Raw genomic sequence first — 18,642 nt, forward strand, 5'->3', positions numbered from 1 at the left:
AGACCGCAAGGAGATCCAAGCCGTGCCTTGCCTACGTCAGCTCCGCAGAAGCACTCTGCGCACGCTCCAGGGTTCTGTTGCACGCCCATGCACTTTGCGTGTGCATTGGAAGCGAGATGAGCCCTGCGAGAGTCACAGGGGAAGACGGCAACGCTCTCGGAAGCCAGCTCCAATTGGGAGGCTCCTGCCCAAATTCCAAGCTAAGCTGGGGGGGCAGCAGCGCCCAATCACGGGCCACCTGCTCGCCAGCTGTCGGCCAATCGGAGCAAAGCACAAGGTATATATTCTGAGCTCCCAGTGCAGGACCCTTGGGTCACCCATTGTGCTGGAGTAGAAGAGGCAGTGCGAAGCCCCTGGGGAAGTTGCAGGCTTTGATTCTCCCTACCAGGTAACAAACACCCTTCTCTCCTTCGCTGTGGGGTGAGGGTGGGGGGCAGTGGGGGGTGGAGTAGGAGAAAGGGACAGCAGCAGGTGCCTCTGCCGCACTAAAAGGCTAGCAATTTGGACTTAAGCAATGCATGAAGTTTTATTTTAACCAACAATTCAGGAATGCCAGATTTTCATGACAATTCAGGAATGCCAATTTTTCAATGACGAGAACGGCCTAGTTTTGGGGCACAAAAGCGGGGCTCCAGAGTGTGGGGTGTTAACACGGCTGCCCTCCACACCCTCTCACATGCCAGGGGAGATGCCATTTTTGCCCTCTGGAAGGGCACCTCAGAGGTGGCTGGTTTGAGATGGCCTTCAAGATGACCTTAAAGTCCGCCGTGCCCTTGCCAAGATGCCTGCCGTTCTCTTGCGGCTAGTGTGTTCAAAGCGTGTGTGCGTGGGGAAAGATTAACTGACGGGCTGGGTACATACTGGCAGGCCTCCTTTGGTTTTCTCCTCTGTAGACGTCGGGCCGTTTCCTTCGCCCTGCAGGCCCTCTGCCTTGATATTGGGTTTCTGGGGCCAGCTGACCCCCTGCAAACGCAGCTCCTGGAAGGGGATCTCGGTTCCAGCCGGCAGCTGCTGTGGCAGGCTGGGTCCTTTTGTGGACAAGACCGATGGCTATAAATAAACTTGCTTCTGAGGGGCTGACAGCTAGAGCGGTGCCCAGTTTTCCAGCAGCTGGCAACTGGATATGAGCTGGAATCTCCACCCCCTCCCCTCTCTGGCCCCACAACCCCAGCCCTCTGCACAACTGCTGACTTCATTGCTGATAACATGTCAGCAGGTGCACCGCCGGCTCCGACGCCAGGACCTCCACGTCAGGAGAGGCTGGCACACGATGGCTGTTTGAAGAGGTGCTGGGGCTCAGGCATGCCAGGCTGGCCAGCTTTCCAATGTGCAGTCTCTCCTCCTTAGCCCAGGCAGGAGAGCCCTTGCGGTGGTGCAGGAAAAGCAGCCTTCTGCCCTCCAGAGGTCGCATCCGTGCTCAGAGCAGAGCAGGTGGCTGATTTGGCCCTGCTGCTGCGGGTGAAGAGTTTTCTGGCCCCGCAGGTTTCTTCTAGACAAAGCAAGTCTACATAGAATAATATTGGCAAGGGATCTCTACACCTGCCCTTGTAACTGTGGAGCCCTAAGTAGTTCCTGCAGTCTAAGCCCCCGGGAAGCAGAGGCAGCAGCCCTCGGAAACGCTGCGAAATCCCTTTAAGGTTCCCGGGCCAACTTTTTTTCTTTTTTTCCTTTTTGGAAGTTTTGGTTTTAAAACAGAACCTTTTATGTTTTGCGTCAGGGGCTTTAAGGTGTCATCGGCCAAAGGGGGATCGTCTACGTTTTCATTGCCTGCTTTAAAATAAAAATCACCTTTCTTTTGCCAAGCAGCCTTTTAAGAGGATGGTCTTTAGCCCTGTCAGTCTGTTGGTAGCAGGAGAAAAAAGCCAGAGTCCAGGAGAACCTTCAAGATTCACAAAATTTGTGGAAGGGGAGGAGCCTTTGTGACTTATCCTTCAGAATGACATTGTCATAAGAACGTAAGAGAAGCTCTGTTGGATCAGGCCATTGGCCCATCCAGTCCAACACTCTATGCCACACAGTGGCCAAAACCCCAGGGGCCATCAAGAGGTCCACCACTGGGGCCAGGACACTAGAAACCCTCCCACTGTGCCCCCCCCCCAAGTACCAAGAATACAGAGCATCCCTGCCCCAGACAGAGAGTTCCATCAATATCCTGTGGCTAATAGCCACTGATGGACCTCTGCTCCATATGCTTATCAAATCCCCTCTTGAAGCTGTCTATGCTTGTAGCCGCCACCACCTCCTGTGGCAGTGAATTCCACATGTTAATCACCCTTTGGGTGAAGAAGAACTTCCTTTTATCCGTTCTAACCTGTCTGCTCAGCAATTTCATCGAATGCCCACGAGTTCTTGTATTGTGAGAAAGGGAGAAAAGGACTTATTCTCTGCCTTCTCTATCCCATGCATCATCTTGTAGACCTCTATCACGTCACCCCTCAGCTGAGTGCTTTAACCTTTCTTCATAGGGAAAGTGTTCCAACCCTTGAATGAATCTAGTTGCCCTTTTGTGCACTTTTCCCAGTGCTCGAATACCTTTGTGGAGGTGCGGTGACCAGAATTGTACACAATACTCCAAATGAGACCGCACCACTGATTTATACAGGGGCATGATGATCCTGGCTGATCTGTTTTCGGTTCCCCTCCTAATAAGGAATTGAAAACAGACCAGGCAGGTGTCACCATCAAATAATCAAAAAACAAACATGCTCCTTCTTCCTGTAATCCCGTTATATTATGACTTCTGCAAGAAAATAAAATAAAAAAAATACTGGGGCAGAGAGTCGTCCCCAGTCCAACTGTGAATTCCCGCAGGCCCAACGGAGGCGTCCCCCTCCCCCCCCAAAAGTGCATTTTGACCAGTGGTGCAATTAGGTGCAATGGTCTTGCCTAACCCTAACCCCTTTACATGGGAACGTAGACATCCAAAGTGAAGCTACAGCCTGTTTGGGGGGCGGGGGGCTGCGGTTCTGGACTTCCAACCTGGATCTCCCCCTCCCCAGTCTGGCCTTGGCCAAAGCCAACGGGCACCTCTCCTCTCCCCCTCCTCTGGCTCCCCTGGCAGGACTCATCCCGTCGAGCGCCACCATGCCTTTCGGAAACACCCACAACAAGTTCAAGATGAACTACAAGCCGGAGGAGGAGTACCCTGACCTCACCAAGCACAACAACCACATGGCCAAAGTCCTCAGTGCCGACATCTACAAGAAGCTGCGCGACAAAGAGACCCCCAGCGGCTTCACCCTGGACGATGTCATCCAGACAGGCGTGGACAACCCAGGTGAGCCCCTGCAAGCTGCGACAAAGGGACGCCCCCCCCCCCCCGCCTATGGGGCTTCCTCCTCCCTCTAAGCGAATTCCCAGCCGAAACTGCGTCGGATTCACTTTTCTGCGTTGGCTCCTCTGCGCTGGCCCCGCCCCCAATCCAGCTCCTTTGCTCCCTCTGCTGGTCGGCTTGCATAACGCTTCATAAGGAACAGCTGTGCTGAGAGTCTGGGGGACAAGATTTCCAGGAGGGATAACAGGGGCAGAGCTCTTTGACCCTCAAAAGCTCACCCCCCCCCCAAAAAAAAAATCTGGCCTCTCAGGCACTGCCAGAATCATAAGAACATAAGAGAAGCCATGTTGGATCAGGGCAATGGCCCATCCAGTCCAACACTCTGTATCACACAGTGCCCAAAAACCCCAGGTGCCATCAGGAGGTCCAGCAGTGGGGCCAGGACACTAGAAGCCCACCCACTGTTGCCCTTCCAAGCACCAAGAATACAGAGCATCACTGCCTCAGACAGAGAGTTCCATCATAAGAACATAAGAGAAGCCATGTTGGATCATGCCAGTGGCCCCTCCCGTCCAACACTCTGCGTCACAGAAGAACATAAGAGAAGCCATGTTGGATCAGGCCAGTGGCCCATCCAGTCCAACACTCTGTGTCACAGAAGAACATAAGAGAAGCCATGTTGGATCAGGCCAGTGGCCCATCCAGTCCAACACTCTGTGTCACAGAAGAACATAAGAGAAGCCATGTTGGATCAGGCCAGTGGCCCATCCAGTCCAACACTCTGTGTCACAGAAGAACATAAGAGAAGCCATGTTGGATCAGGCCAATGGCCCATCCAGTCCAACACTCTGTGTCACACAGTGGCCAATATATGTGTGTACACGTACACACACACACATATATATATACCGTGGCTAATAGCCTCTGATGGACCTCTGCTCCAATCCAGTCCCCTCTTAAAGGTGGCTATAATCTCTTTGTTCTACTGCAAAGCAACACGACTGGCTTCGGGAACTCACTTCAGAGTCAGCTTTCCCTTCACAGAGATCAGTGCCGGAAGCAGGGAAGGGGGGGGCGTGCGTGAAGAACGAGTTCTTGCATTGCTGTCGAGCCAGTTTGGTGTTGTGGTGCAGAATGGGGGACTCTGCTCTGGAGGAGGAAGAGGAGGAGGAGACATTGGATTTATATCCTGCCCTCCACTTCGAATCTCAGAGTGGCCTACAATCTCCTTTACCCTCCTCCCCCACAACAGACCTGCTGTGAGGTCTTCTGGAAGCTGCCCTTTCAAGGACAATTCTGCGAGCTACGGCTGCCATTCCAACAGCTGCAAGTGGAGGAGTGGGGAATCAAACCCTGTTCCCTCAGATAAGAGTCCACATACTTAACCACTACACCAGGGGTGGCCAACGGTAGCTCTCCAGATGTTTTTTGCCTACAACTCCCATCAGCCCCAGCCAGCATGGCCAATGGCTGAGGCTGATGGGAATTGTAGGCAAAAAACATCTGGAGAGCTACCGTTGGCCACCCCTGCACTACACCAAACAGGGCATGGTTTCCCACTCCTCCACATGCAGCCACCTGGGTGACAGTTACTTGCCCTCTCAGCCCCACCTACCTCACAGGGTGGCTACTGTGGGGAGAGGAAGGGAAGGAGGTTGTAGGCCACTCTGAGACTCCTTGGAGGGGTGAAAGGTGGGGTATAAAACCCAACTCCTCTTCTTTGTTGCTGGACCAAACAGCGATGTAAAGCTGCTATCATTCAGGAGAGAACCTTTGTTTAGTATGATATTGCACTAAATTGGATCACGAGTGGGCAGGCCTCTCTGCGCTGCGGTCAGCTTCTCAGTGACCCGTCCGGCAGACAGACCCCCTGCAAAAAGGGACATGGCTTGTAAGGCTGGCGTGAGATATTCTGATGCCTGTGATGGGAGGCATTTGAATGGAAGGTGCATATCCCTCCCCCCCCCCCCATTAACACAGGAGGCCACCCAGCAGGACACAAGCCTTCTAAGAATGAAGACGACGACGAAGACTGCAGATTTATACCCTGCCCTTCTCTTTGAATCAGAGCGGCTCACAATCTCCTTTACCTTCTCCCCCCACAACAGACACCTTGTGAGGCGGGTGAGGCTGAGAGGGCTCTCACAGAAGCTGCCCTTTCAAGGACAGCTCTGTGAGAGCTTTGGCTGACCCAGGGCCATTCCAGCAGCTGCGAGCGGAGGAGTGGGGAATCAAACCCGGTTTTCCCAGATAAGAGTCCGTGCACTTCACCACTACACCAAACTGGCTCTCTAATATATAGACCACCCCCCACCCTGAACCTCAGAGTGGTTAAAATCTCCTATATCTTCTTCCCACACAACAAACACCCTGTGAGGTGGGTGGGGCCAAGACACCCCCGGGGAGGGGGCCACCTCAGACCTCCTGGGTGATGCTCCAAGCCAGGAAAAATGCCCCCTGCTGCCCGTCACCCGTGCCTCCTTTCTCCACCCACGGCCAGGCCACCCCTTCATCATGACTGTCGGCTGCGTGGCTGGGGATGAGGAGTCCTACGACGTCTTCAAGGACCTCTTCGACCCCGTCATTTCAGACCGTCACGGCGGCTACAAGCCCACCGACAAACACAAGACCGATCTGAACCACGAGAACCTGAAGGTGAGGCCTCCAGGGGTGGGGTGTGGTAGTGATGGGGAAGGGGGATTCGGGGTGGCCTCTGGTGAGGTATTTCGTGACCTACCCGATGTCTTCCTCCCCCCTTTCTCAACCTTCCCTGCAGGGTGGAGACGATCTGGACCCCAACTATGTGTTCAGCAGCCGTGTACGGACCGGCCGCAGCATCAAGGGATACTGCCTGCCCCCCCATTGCAGCCGTGGGGAGCGCCGTGCCGTGGAGAAGCTCTCCATCACCGGTAAGGGGGAAAGAGCAACAGGCCAACTTGCAGCTGCCCCTAAAAAAACCCTCATTTTTGTTTCGGGGTAGGGTGGATCGAGGACATGTTCACCGTCTCACTCATTCCCTCTTTCCAAGGAACCTGGAAATTATAGCTCCCTGAATAGCCCTTGGGGAGCGGGGTATGTAGAGCTGCCAGGTCCAACTCAGGAAATATCTGGGGACTTTGGGGGTGGAGCCAGGAGACATTGGGGTTGGAGCCGGGAGCAAGGCTGTGATGAGCACAACGAAACTCCAAAGGGCCATCACATTTAATGGGACCTCACATCTTTTAAACGCCTTCTCTTTCATTTGGAAATAAAGAAGGATTTGGACACTTTCTTTTGGGGATCATAGAACTGGACCCCTTGTTCCAATCCTTTTGAAACTTGGAGGGTATTTTGGGGAGAGGCACTGGATGCTATGCTGCAAATTTGGTGCCTCTGTCTCAAAAAACAGCCCTCCCCCCAAGACATAGATACCTGCAGATCAATTCTCCATTGAACTTTATGGGAATCAGTCTGCATAGGGAATAATGGAGTGCCCAGAAGACATTTCCCTCCTTCCTGATGACCCTGAAGCGGGGGGAGGGCCTCCAACACCGGGGGACCCCCTGCCCCCACCTGGGGATTTTGCAACACAAGAGAGAAACACGGATATATGGAGCAGGGTAAAGGTACAAAAACCTCCGCGAGAACCAGCCTCAACAGTAAAGAAATGTGTCATTTACAAAAATCCTTATAACAAAAATAGACATATCAAAAGTGAAATAAAACCCATTTTAAAGTGACAGAACACTGACTACGCCCGTACCCGTGGTACTTAAGTCTTTAAACATGAAGTTTCTTGAACTGAAGATCCGGGCTGTGGAGAAAGCGGTCGATATTCAACGAGCTTCAAGAAGACATTAATAAAATTCTTTCCTAGGAGAGCAACGCTTCAATATTCTTAGAGAATAATGAAGCACTATGTGAAACGGAGAATAGCTCAACTCTTGTCACCTTCTGATGCCTGGCTGCATGACACCATTCTGCTCACCTGTTCAGCAAAAAAAAGATTGGAGCGTTGCACTCCGTTTGAATATAGACCGTTTTCACCACAGTCCGGATCTTCAGTTCAAGAAACTTCATGTTTAAAGACTTAAGTACTACGGGTACGGGCGTGGTCAGTGTTCTGTCACTTTAAAATGGGATTTATTTCACTTTTGATACGTTTATTTTTGTTATAAGGATTTTTGTAAATTGCACTTACATTTCTTTACTGTTGAGGCTGGTTCTCGCGGAGGTTTTTGCACCTTTACTCTGCCTCACCTGGGGACTGGCAACCAAAGGGGCACGCCTGGAGGACACTCGGTTCCACAACCTTCCATGGAGGTTTGGCCCATGCCTGAAGTGGGGAGGGCTTCCTTGGAGCCCCCTGGCAGCTGCCCTGAGTTTGAGGGGAGAGGGAAGTCAGGAGGTGTGGTAAGACCTCCCCTGGAGTCTTGTGTTCAGTTTTGGGCACCACATTTTAAGGATCTAGACAAGCTGGAACAGGCCCAGAGGAGGGCGACGAAGATGGTGAAGACTCTGGAGACCAAGTCCTATGAGGAAAGGCTGAAGGAGCTGGGGATGTTTAGCCTGGAGAGGAGGCGGCTGAGAGGTGATAGGATCACCATCTTCAAGTACTTGAAGGGCTGTCCTGTAGAGGATGGGGTGGAATTGTTTTCTGTGGCCCTGGAAGGTAGGACCAGAACCAGTGGGTTGAAATTAAATCAAGAGTTTCCGACCCAACTTTAGGAAGAACTTCCTGACCGTTAGAGCAATTCCTCAGTGGAACAGGCTTCCTCGGGAGGTGGTGGGCTCTCCTTCCTTGGAGGATTTTCAACAGAGGCTAGATGGCCATCTGACAGCAATGAAGATCCTGTGAATTTAGGGGGAGGTGTTTGTGAGTTTCCTGCATTCTGCAGGGGGTTGGACTAGACGACCCGGGAGGTCCCTTCCAGCTCTAGGCTATGCCAGCCCTTTCAATAGCAAATGGAATGCAGGAGAACAGATTCCGCCTGTTCTAAGGGGTATGGAATCATCACCAGCCAGCTAAAAGAGAAAATGGGGTGGGGGGGTGACTTGTTGAAGGCCTCAAGAACTTAGAGAAATGTGGAGATTTTGAGGACTGGGGTGAGACTTCCAAACGGTTCTTTCCACCTGTGATGCCTCATCGGCTGCTGGGCCATTGAACGGAACAGGATTTGGAATTTCCATGCTGGTCAGTCACTCACCCAATAGAGGGGCAGATCCACAGGCTTGCTGGGTTATGTCCCCCGCTGCCAACTGGCCAGGAGCCCGCCTTTTCACACCAGGTGCGTCTCCCCTCCCTCTCCCCAGCCTTGAACAGCCTGAGCGGAGAGTTCAAGGGCAAGTACTATCCCCTGAAGGACATGACTGACGCAGAGCAGCAGCAGCTGATCGACGACCACTTCCTGTTTGACAAGCCAGTCTCTCCTCTCCTGCTCGCCTCCGGCATGGGACGGGACTGGCCCGACGCTCGCGGCATCTGGTAAGCTCAGGCCCAGCCTCACAAGCAGATGATTTATGTCCCACTCGCTCTATTGGATTTATATCCCACTCGCTCTGAATCTCACAATCTCCTTTACCTTCTCCCCTTGGTACTTGGGAGGAGCAACAGTGGGAGGGCTTCTAGTGTCCTGGTCCCACAGGTGGACCTCCTGATGGTGCCTGGGTTCTTTGGCCACTGTGTGACACAGAGTGTTGGACTGGATGGACCATTGGCCTGATCCAACATGGCTTCTCTGATGTTCTTATGTCTGGGGCAGGGATGCTTGATATTCTTTTTGCTAGGGACGCAATAGTAGGATGGCTTCTGGAGTTCTGGCTGTACTGGTGGACCTCCAGACGGCACCTGGGTTTTGGCCACTTTGTGACACAGAGTGTTGGACTGGATGGGCCATTGGCCTGATCCAACATGGTATCTCTTAGGTTCTTAGACACCCTGTGAGGTGGGTGGGGCTGAGAGAGCTCTCGCAGCAGCTGCCCTTTCAAGGATAACCTCTGTGAGAGCTCTGGCTGACCCAAGGCCATTCCAGCAGGTGCAAGTGGAGGAGTGGGGAATCAAACCCGGTTCTAAGAGTCTGCACACTTAACCACTATGCCAAACTGGCTCTCAAGGGGGGGGGGGCTGTGCAGGAGGCAAAGGTGAGGGGCAGAGGGGGTGGCCATTCTTGTGACCAGAGCACACGTTCCAAGCAAAGTGGACCAGGGCCAGGTATAGGGTGCCAAGTCCAATTCAAGAAATATGTGGGGACTTTGGGGGTGGAGCCAGGAGACACTGGGGGTGGAGCCAGGAGCAGGGTTGTGACAAGCATCATTGAACTCCAAAGGGAGTTCTGGCCATCACATTTAAAGGGACAGCACACCTTTTCAATGCCTTCCTTCCATAGGAAATAATGAAGAATAGGGGCACCTTCTTTGGAGGCTCATAGAATTGGACCTCCTAGTCCAATCTTTTTGAAACTTGGGAGGCATTTTGGGGGGAGGCACTGGATGCTATACAGAAAATTTGGTGCCTCTAACTAAAAAACCAGTTCTTCTCGAGTCCCAGATACCCACGGATCAATTCTCCATTATTTCCTATGGGAATAAGTCTCCATAGGGAATCATAGAGTTCCCCAGCAGACCTTTCTGATGACCCTGAAGCGGGAGGTAGGCCTCCAAACCGGGGGATCCCCCGCCTCCTCTTTTGGCAAGAGGTTCCTTTTCTGCTGGCCCCAGGAGGTAATGCCTCTTCCCAGATAGTTCCCAGTTGGAGAGAAAGGCCCATTGGAGCTGGGCGGCCTTGGCACTCAGCTTCCTGACAGCTCTTCTTCTAGAGTGCGACCAGCGTGCAGAGCAGTAGGCAAGACGTCGAGGAGAAGAGGAATAAACATAGTTATGATTTAGTGTTCTCTAACCTGTTGACCACATTGGCGCATCAATGTAACGTCACCTCTAAGACTCTCCCACACAACCAGAATGTGTTCGATCGTAGCCCCTTGGTTCTCTCCAGTGCTCCCTCTAAACTGTGGGGTCTTGTAAGCAAAAACTCTACTTTGTGGACGATTGGCATTAAAGATGTGAGGTGCTGCAGAAATTAGGTTTGCTCTGGAGCCATTTTTTCCTGAGCTCAGACAAGAATATGAGTGAGAGCCAGTTTGGTGTAGTGGTGAAGTGTGCGGACTCTTATCTGGGAGAACCGGGTTTGATTCCCCACTCCTTCACTTGTACCTGCTAGAATGGCCTTGGGTCAGCCATAGCTCTAATAGAGAGCCAGTTTGGTGTAGTGGTTAAGTGTGTGGACTCTTATCTGGGATAATGAGGTTTGATTCCCCACTCCTCCACTTGCACCTGCTGGAATGGCCTTGGGTCAGCCATAGCTCTCTTATCTGGGAGAACCGGGTTTGATTCCCCACTCGTCCACTTGCAGCTGCTGGAATCGCCTTGGGCCAGCCATAGTGGTTAAGTGTGCGGACTCTGATCTGGGAGAACCGGGTTTGATTCCCCACTCCTCCACTTGCAGCTGCTGGGATCGCCTTCGGCCAGCCATAGTGGTTAAGTGTGCGGACTCTGATCTGGGAGAACTGGGTTTGATTCCCCACTCCTCCACTTGCAGCTGCTGGAATGGCCTTGGGCCAGCCATAGTGGTTAAGCGTGCAGACTCTGATCTGGGAGAACTGGGTTTGTTTCCCCACTCCTCCACTTGCAGCTGCTGGAATGGCCTTGGGTTAGCTGTAGCTCTTGCAGGAGTTGTCCTTGAAAGGGCAGCTGCTGGGAGAGCTCTCTCAGCCCCACTCACCTCACAGGGTGTCTGTTGTGAGGGAGGAAGAGAAAGGAGATTGTGACCACTCTGAGATTCAGAGTATAGGGCAGGATATAAATCCAATACCATCATCATCATCTATAACTGTGAGCTAATGCACACTAACTTGACTTAGAGGGAACACTGGTCCACTTCCTGACAAAAATCCCTTGACCAGTTGGGGCCTGGGGGGGGGGGTAAAAGAGGGCCTTCCATGCGGTGGAAGACTTTTCGCTCCTCACTGGACTGAGCATGCGGAAATGTAGCCGAAAGACAGCCTGGCCCCTTGAACTGGTGAGGTCTTCTCCTCAACTCAGGCCTTCCTTGAAACCCCACAGAGGCCTCTTGCCGGGAAAGAGGAGGCTGAGGCATGCTCCCCTTTTGTTCCCCGCCTCCAGGCACAACGACAACAAGACCTTCTTGGTCTGGGTCAACGAGGAAGATCATCTCCGTGTCATCTCCATGCAGAAGGGCGGCAACATGAAGGAAGTCTTCAGGCGCTTCTGCGTTGGACTGCAGAAGGTGGGCGGGGGTGGCGCAGGCTCATGTTCCCCGAGGGCAAAGGCCCTGCAGGAGGGAGTAGGCCAGCAGCAAGGCACAAAGGCTGCTGGCCCCCCATAGCAACACCTCAAGACAGTGTGTGACTGCAATGAAAAAGGCCAACGCCATGCTGGGAATTATTAGGAAGGGAACTGAAAACAAATCAGCCAGTATCATAATGCCCCTGTACAAATCGATGGTGCGGTCTCATTTGGAATACTGTGTGCAGTTCTGGTCGCCACACCTCAAAAAGGATATCATAGCATTGGAGAAAGTCCAGAGAACGGCAACTAGAATGATTACAGGTTTGGAACCCTTTCCCTATGAAGAAAGGTTAAAAGGCTTGGGGCTCTTTAGCTCGGAGAAACGTCGACTGAGGGTGACATGATAGAGGTTGACAAGATTATGCATGGGATGGAGAAGGTAAAGAAAGAAGTCCTTTTCTCCCTTTCTCACAATACAAGAACTCGTGAGCCTTCAATGAAATTGCTGAGCAGTCAGGTTAGAACGAATAAAAGGAATTACTTCTTCACCCAAAGGGTGATTAACATGTGGAATTCACTGCCACAGGAGGTGGTGGTGGCTACAAGCATAGACAGCTTAAAGAGGGGATTGGATAAAAATATGGGGCCTTAAAATACTTATTGATTTAAGAAGACGACTGCAGATTTATACCCCGTCCTTCTCTCTGAATCAGAGAAGTGTACAGTCTCCCCCCACAACAGACACCCTGTGAGGTGGGTGGGGCTGAGAGGGCTCCCACTGCAGCTGCCCTTTCAAGGACAACTCCTGCGATAGCTATGGCTGACCCAAGGCCATTCCAGCAGCTGTAACCACTACACCAAACTGGCCCTTAACACTGCACCAAGATGGGCATAGGTAGAAGAAGAGATTGGATTTATATCCCACTCTATACTCTGAATCTCAGAGTGGCTCACAATTTCATTTCCCTTCTTCCCCCACAACAGGCAAAGGCAAAGGGGAAGGTAAAGGAGATTGTGACTGCTCTGAGATTCAGCTGCCCTACCAGAGCTATGGCTGACCCTAGGCCATTCCAGCAGCTGGAAGTGGAGGAGTGGGGAGTCAAACCCAGTTCTCCCAGATAAGCATCCAGGCACTTAACCACTACACCAAACTGATTTATACACCTCCCTTCTCTCTGAATCAGAGTCTCAGAGCGGCTTACAATCTCCTACATCTCCTCCCCCCACAACCCTGTGAGATGGGTGGGGCTGAGAGAGCTCTCCCAGAAGCTGCCCTTTCAAGGACAACTCCTACGAGAACTATGGCTGACCCAAGGCCATTCCAGCAGCTGCAAGTGGAGGAGCGGGGACTCAAACCCAGTTCTCCCAGATAAGAGTCTGCACACTTCACCACTACATCAAAATGGCTCTCTAATTAGAATCGTCATCATAAAACCTTACTCCCATTGTACTTTTAAAATTACCTTCCCGTATGTGGGCACAGTTGGCATGATGGCAATTCCCATCTGTTTGCTTTATACGTTTGGTTATTTTCCCATTTTTAGCGGGCAAAAATATGACAAAGTTTGTCAGATCTTAAAAGAGTTCAACAGAATGATCAGACGGGGCTTGAACAATGGAGCCGAGAAGCAAGTATTTTTTTTGGGGGGGGGAGGGGTGTAAGAAAAAAAGAGCACAATGAAAGCTAGAGGTTCTGGAGCTCTGCTCCTGTGAGCTCCTGCCCAAAACGAGGCCTGGTGGCAACACCTCTGGAATCCTCAGCCAGAGCAGGCCGTTCCCCCTCCAGCACCAGGCAGGGGGGCTGTGAGCAAGTTCTGGTCAGGATTGGGTGCTGTTCCCTCTTTCGATGGGGCCCCAGACAGCAGTACCAGATGTGGGAAGGAGGGTGGGCTCCTGGTATCTGCAGATGGATCAGAAGACTGGGACAGAGCAGGCAGGAGAGTGGACCCTGGCATCTTCCATCTTGGTGCTTAAGTGCGGCACCTGCCACGGAGTGGGTGCTGCCAAGGTCTCAGCTGGGGTTCAACGCTTTTCTCTCCCGGGGCAGATTGAGGAGATCTTCAAGAGCGCCGGCCACCCCTTCAGCTGGAACGAGCACTTGGGCTACGTCTTGACCTGCCCCTCCAACTTGGGCACCGGCCTGCGTGGCGGCGTCCACGTGAAACTGCCCCACCTCAGCAAGCACCCCAAGTTTGAGGAGATCCTCACACGCCTCCGTCTGCAGAAACGTGGCACAGGTGAGGGGAGGTTTGTTGTTTTGCCAGGGTGATGGATAGTCCCGGAGGATGTGGTTGGCTGCCTTCCTCCCAGGGGCGCGTCTGCCCTCCATACCTCAAGCCCGCACTGCCCACCCAGTCAGCAAATTGGGGATGTGGCTCTCAGTGTAGAGACCGCCTGCCCACCGGATCTGAGCGCTTCAATGCCACGAACAGCTTTAGATCATAATTGCTTAACGAACCTCCCTATGGAAGGGGGGAATCCAGCCCAAGACAGAAAATGCACACCCGATGGGCAAGTGAGAATCCACCCCAGCCTACCAAAAGAGAAAATTGTCTTTTTCCATGCAAGGATTCTGTGCTCGGTTTCTTGCTCCCAAGGGGGAGTTCTGAGGGGACACACTGTCTGCCCAGCAAAGAAGACAACATTGGATTTATATCCCGCCCTCCACTCCGAATCTCAGAGCGGCTCACAATCGCCTTTATCTTCCTCCTGCACAACAGACACCCTGTGAAGTGGGTGGGGCTGAGAGAGCTCTCACAGCAGCTGCCCTTTCAAGGACAACTCCTGCGAGAGCTATGGCTGACCCAAGGCCATTCCAGCTCTTCCTGGACCTTGCGTGCAATAAACATCACACCTTTCACTCCAGCGCAGCCAGAGTTTCAGAGCTGCAGGGGAAGTACAGGAAGAGGGAAGGCAGGTGTGAGAGAAGAATTGCAGATTTATACCCCGCCCTTCTCCCTGAATCAGAGACTCAGAGCAGCTTTCAATCTCCTTTATCTCCCTCCCCCACAACAGACACCCTGTGAGGTGGGTGGGGCTGAGGGCTCTCACATCAGCTGCCCTTTCAAGGACAACCTCTGCCAGAGCTCTGGCTGACCCAAGGCCATTCCAGCAGCTGCAAGGGGAGGAGTGGGGAATCAAACCCAGTTCTCCCAGATAAGAGTCTGCCCTTTCAAGGACAACCTCTGCCAGAGCTCTGGCTGACCCAAGGCCAATCCAGCAGCTGCAAGGGGAGGAGTGGGGAATCAAACCTGGTTCTCCCAGATAAGCGTCCGTACACTTCACCACTACACAAAACTGGCTCTCTCTGGAAACTTCTCCTTGGAAAGCAGGCAGTCCAAATTTGGCCAGAGAGTGGCAGTAGCTGACCGCCGTCTGCTTCTCTTCTCCCCAGGTGGCGTGGACACCGAGGCCGTGGGCGCTGTGTTCGACATCTCCAATGCCGACCGCCTGGGCTCCTCCGAGGTGGAACAAGTCCAGCTGGTGGTTGACGGCGTGAAGCTCATGGTGGAGATGGAGAAGAAGCTGGAGAAGGGCCAGGCCATCGACGACATGGTCCCTGCCCAGAAGTGAGACAGTGGCCATCTCTTAGCCCTGGCAGCCCCGCACAGACCGGGGCGCGGACTCCGGGGGGGTGACCCCAACCCTGCCACTCCCGGCAGCTGCTCTCCTGGGCCCTCCCCAGCGGGGGCCGAGCGGGCGGCTGCCCTGTGCCAGCTGGGATGCTCACGTCACCTGAGCCTTCGTGGAAGGAGTTAATAAAGCTAGCGATGGCCTCAAAGCCTTGCCTCCCCCCAGAGGGCTTCCTTGTCCGTCTCTTCTTTTCTGCTTGTGGGGGGAGGGATACTTTTTGAAGGAAGGTCGTGAGGGCAGGAGAGGAGGCCTGTGGCCTGTTGGGCACCTTTGCCTGTGACTTGTGGCCTGTTGGGCACCTTTGCTTGTGTGGTGGGCACTTTGGGATCAGCAGCGGCTGTTTAGGAGGTTCCCCCTCCCCAACTTGTAAAACAGCCCAGGAAAAGCACTTCCATTCCTGGCAAGAAACCTCTAGCGTACTTGAGCCCTTACACTGAGGGGAGGGGGACAGCCCCCCCCCACTGCCCCCCTCAAAGCCTTGACTAAGTCTTCCCGCTGACAGCGAAAAGCACAGTCAAGGTGCAGCCAATATTCCCTCTAAGCTGCGGAGTCTTGTGAGCAAAAATTCTACTTCGCGAGCTACTGTCATGAATGTCGGGAGCTACTGCAGAAATTAGCTTGCTGCAGGGCTGCAAGAAGATCCGATCAGTCAGTCCTAAGGGAAATCAACCCAGACTGCTCACTGGAAGGGCAGATGCTGAAGCTCAAATCCTTTGGCCACCCAATAAGAGGGAGCTTAGCTAGCCAGGTGAAGACAGCCCTTCCTGGACCTTGCGTGCAATAAACATCACACCTCTAAGCTTCTTTCACTCCAGCACAGCCAGAGTTTCAGAGCTGCAGGAGAAGTACAGGAAGAGGGAAGGCAGGTGTGAGAGAAGAAGAATTGCAGATTTATACCCTGCCCTTCTCCCTGAATCAGGCTCAGAGTGGCTTACAATCTCCTTTATCGTCTCCCCCAACAACAGACACCTTGTGAGGTGGGTGGGGCTGAGAGGGCTCTCCCAGCAGCTGCCCTTTCAAGGACAACCTCTGCCAGAGCTATGGCTGACCCAAGGCCATTCCAGCAGGTGCAAGTGGAGGAGTGAGGAATCAAACCCGGTTCTCCCAGATAAGAGTCCACACACTTAGAAGAAGACTGCAGATTTATACCCCACCCTTCTCTCTGAATCAGAGTCTGAGTGGCTCACAATCTCCTTTACCTTCCCCCCCACCCACAACGGACACCCTGTGAGGTGGGTGGGGCTGAGAGGGTTCTCACAGCAGCTGCTGTTCCAAGGACAACTCCTGCGAGAGCTCTGGCTGACCCAAGGCCATTCCGGCAGCTGCAACGGGAGGAGTGGGGAATCAAACCCCATTCTCCCAGATAAGAGTCCACACACTTAACCACTACACCAAACTGGCCCAAAAATCATTTGGACTTCAGGCCTTGTCTGAACCAGCTGCTTGTTTGGCAGTCCCCAAAGCCAGCTCTGAACATAAGCAGAGTGCCTGCCGCTGAGCAGCCACAACCCCCCCCCCCCTGAAGCTGCTTCCAATCCCTCCCCCGACGTCCCCAGAGGCAAGGACCCAGCCAGGCATACGACGAGGAGGTGGCTCTCTATGTTTATTAGGGGTTTGGTACAGACCCTCGCGCTGGGGCTGGAATAACTTACAACTGTCCCAAGGCAAAGGGCTGGATCGTGAATATCTCTACCCAATAATACAGGGACTAACTGGACTGCTATTTACAGGGGAGTCTGTACAGATGGGAGGGGGGCAAACAGGCAGGATTTGGGGGGGGGCAGGGAGGGGGCAGCTCACAGCAGGGGGGGAGTGAGTGTAAGGAAGGGGGGGTCAGGGAAGAGGAGATGGGAAGGGAACCCATTTGATTTCCCGAGCTGCCAAATTTAGCATCATCAGGCCAGGGCCCGACGGGGGCAAGTTCCACATGAGCCCCCCAACCCCTGCCCCACCCCAGGCTAGAAGAGGATCGTCCCAGTCCACCCCACCCCCCTTCCTGCTCACTCAGCTGCCCTTCCACCATCCGAAACCAGACCCCCTTCCTCGCTGCGCTGCTGACCCCATGGGGCAGGCACAAGAGTGGGGCTGCGGAGCTGCACCAGTGCCCATCCACCTGTCCGTCGCACGAGGGTCTGCAGGAGGGGGGCTGGCGTGCGCTTCCTCTCCTTCCCCCCCTTTCTGAGCAGAGCCACAGCCAACAGTGTGCCAGGTCCGGCGGGGTTAAGATGTTGATTGACTGAAGCCCTTGAACCAGCTCCCCCGCCCCTCCTGGAGGTCCAGCCTCCTGTGGCTGCACGGCCTCAGCCCTGGGGCTTTGGAGTCCAGCAATGGGTGTGTGTGTGTGTGGAGACTTTGGAGCGTTACGGGGATGAAAAACCGGAGAGGCCGAAATGCTACCTTTAGTTGGCCCAGGGCGGAACCTTCCTTTGGGGGACAGAAATCAAAGGGTTTTCACCACCCTGGAGCTGTCTGATCCCGCTCAGGAGAGGGATTCCCATGCCCCCCCCCCACTGCTTGCAGGTGCCGAGCACCCCCCCCCACCAGAGGTCAGCAGCCCCCAGGTGCAAAACAGGTCACCCCACACACCTGAACAGCGGCAGCTGCAGCTTCTCCCTCCTCCCAGAACCCCCCTTGCGCTGCTCTCCTCTGCTTCCCCTACTCGACACCCCACTGGAAACGCAGCCTGGCGAGGAGGTCGTCTTGCTCACTCAGAGGAGAGCCTGGCGCAGTTCCCGGGGAACGCAGAGGGCGGGGTGGTGGTGGTGATGGGACTCTCCCTGCGTTGACCCAGAATCGGAACCACGATTCCCTCCCGCCCACCAAACCTGAATACCTGAAGCAGCTCCAATCTAAAACTAGGCTCTGGTTCGAAACCGAACCCGTTGGGACATTTCGATTTCAACCGAACGGACTAAGGGGGACGAGGGGGCACCGTCACCTCCTCCCTCTGCAAGAGGGGCCGTGGGGGGACCCCAAACACAAACCAAGGACCCTCATTTTGGGAGGGCAGGATGAAAAAGCTGGGGGGGGGGGCAGGATCAAAAGTTTCTTTCTGAGTCACAAATCCCTCCCCCTTCCCACCAAACCCCCTGGGGGACACCACCGCCCCTCCTCCCCTCTGAAGCTCAGGAAATGGGTCACAAGACCTGGGCCCCTCCTGCTGTGGCCTACAGAGGGGCTGCCACACGTGGGAGAGCAAGAGAGAAAAGCACCCCGCAGCGAACCCCCCTGGGGATTCCCCTCCCCCCCTTTCCCCCATCCTTCATGCAGCTGGGGGGGTGGGTGGCACAGCCCCCTCCCTTCGAAGCAGCTCCTCTTTCCACGGGGTCCCAGAGTCTGGCTCTTGGCAAGTCCTGGCCCCGCGAGGACAGGGGGCTGTCGAGAACCCTCCCTTGGCACTGTTCCCCAGCCGGCGGGTGGAGCGCTGCAGCAGAGGGGCATCCGGGGTGGCG

The 18,642-nt window shown here is 54.0% G+C and overlaps 1 protein-coding gene across 1 annotated transcript; it reads left to right on the plus strand.

The window, feature by feature from the left end:
• The first annotated feature begins 284 nt into the window (after positions 1 to 284).
• Positions 285 to 15,358, plus strand: CKM (creatine kinase, M-type). The gene is made up of 8 exons (XM_060258191.1): positions 285 to 388; positions 3,062 to 3,277; positions 5,775 to 5,929; positions 6,051 to 6,183; positions 8,567 to 8,738; positions 11,432 to 11,555; positions 13,605 to 13,794; positions 14,952 to 15,358. The coding sequence occupies exons 2-8, from the start codon at positions 3,085 to 3,087 to the stop codon at positions 15,128 to 15,130; spliced, it is 1,146 nt and encodes a 381-aa protein (XP_060114174.1). The 5' UTR covers positions 285 to 388; positions 3,062 to 3,084; the 3' UTR covers positions 15,131 to 15,358.
• The last annotated feature ends 3,284 nt before the right edge of the window (positions 15,359 to 18,642 follow it).

This window comes from Heteronotia binoei, chromosome 17 (genome assembly GCF_032191835.1).
Source record: "Heteronotia binoei isolate CCM8104 ecotype False Entrance Well chromosome 17, APGP_CSIRO_Hbin_v1, whole genome shotgun sequence".
Lineage (NCBI taxonomy): Eukaryota > Metazoa > Chordata > Lepidosauria > Squamata > Gekkonidae > Heteronotia > Heteronotia binoei.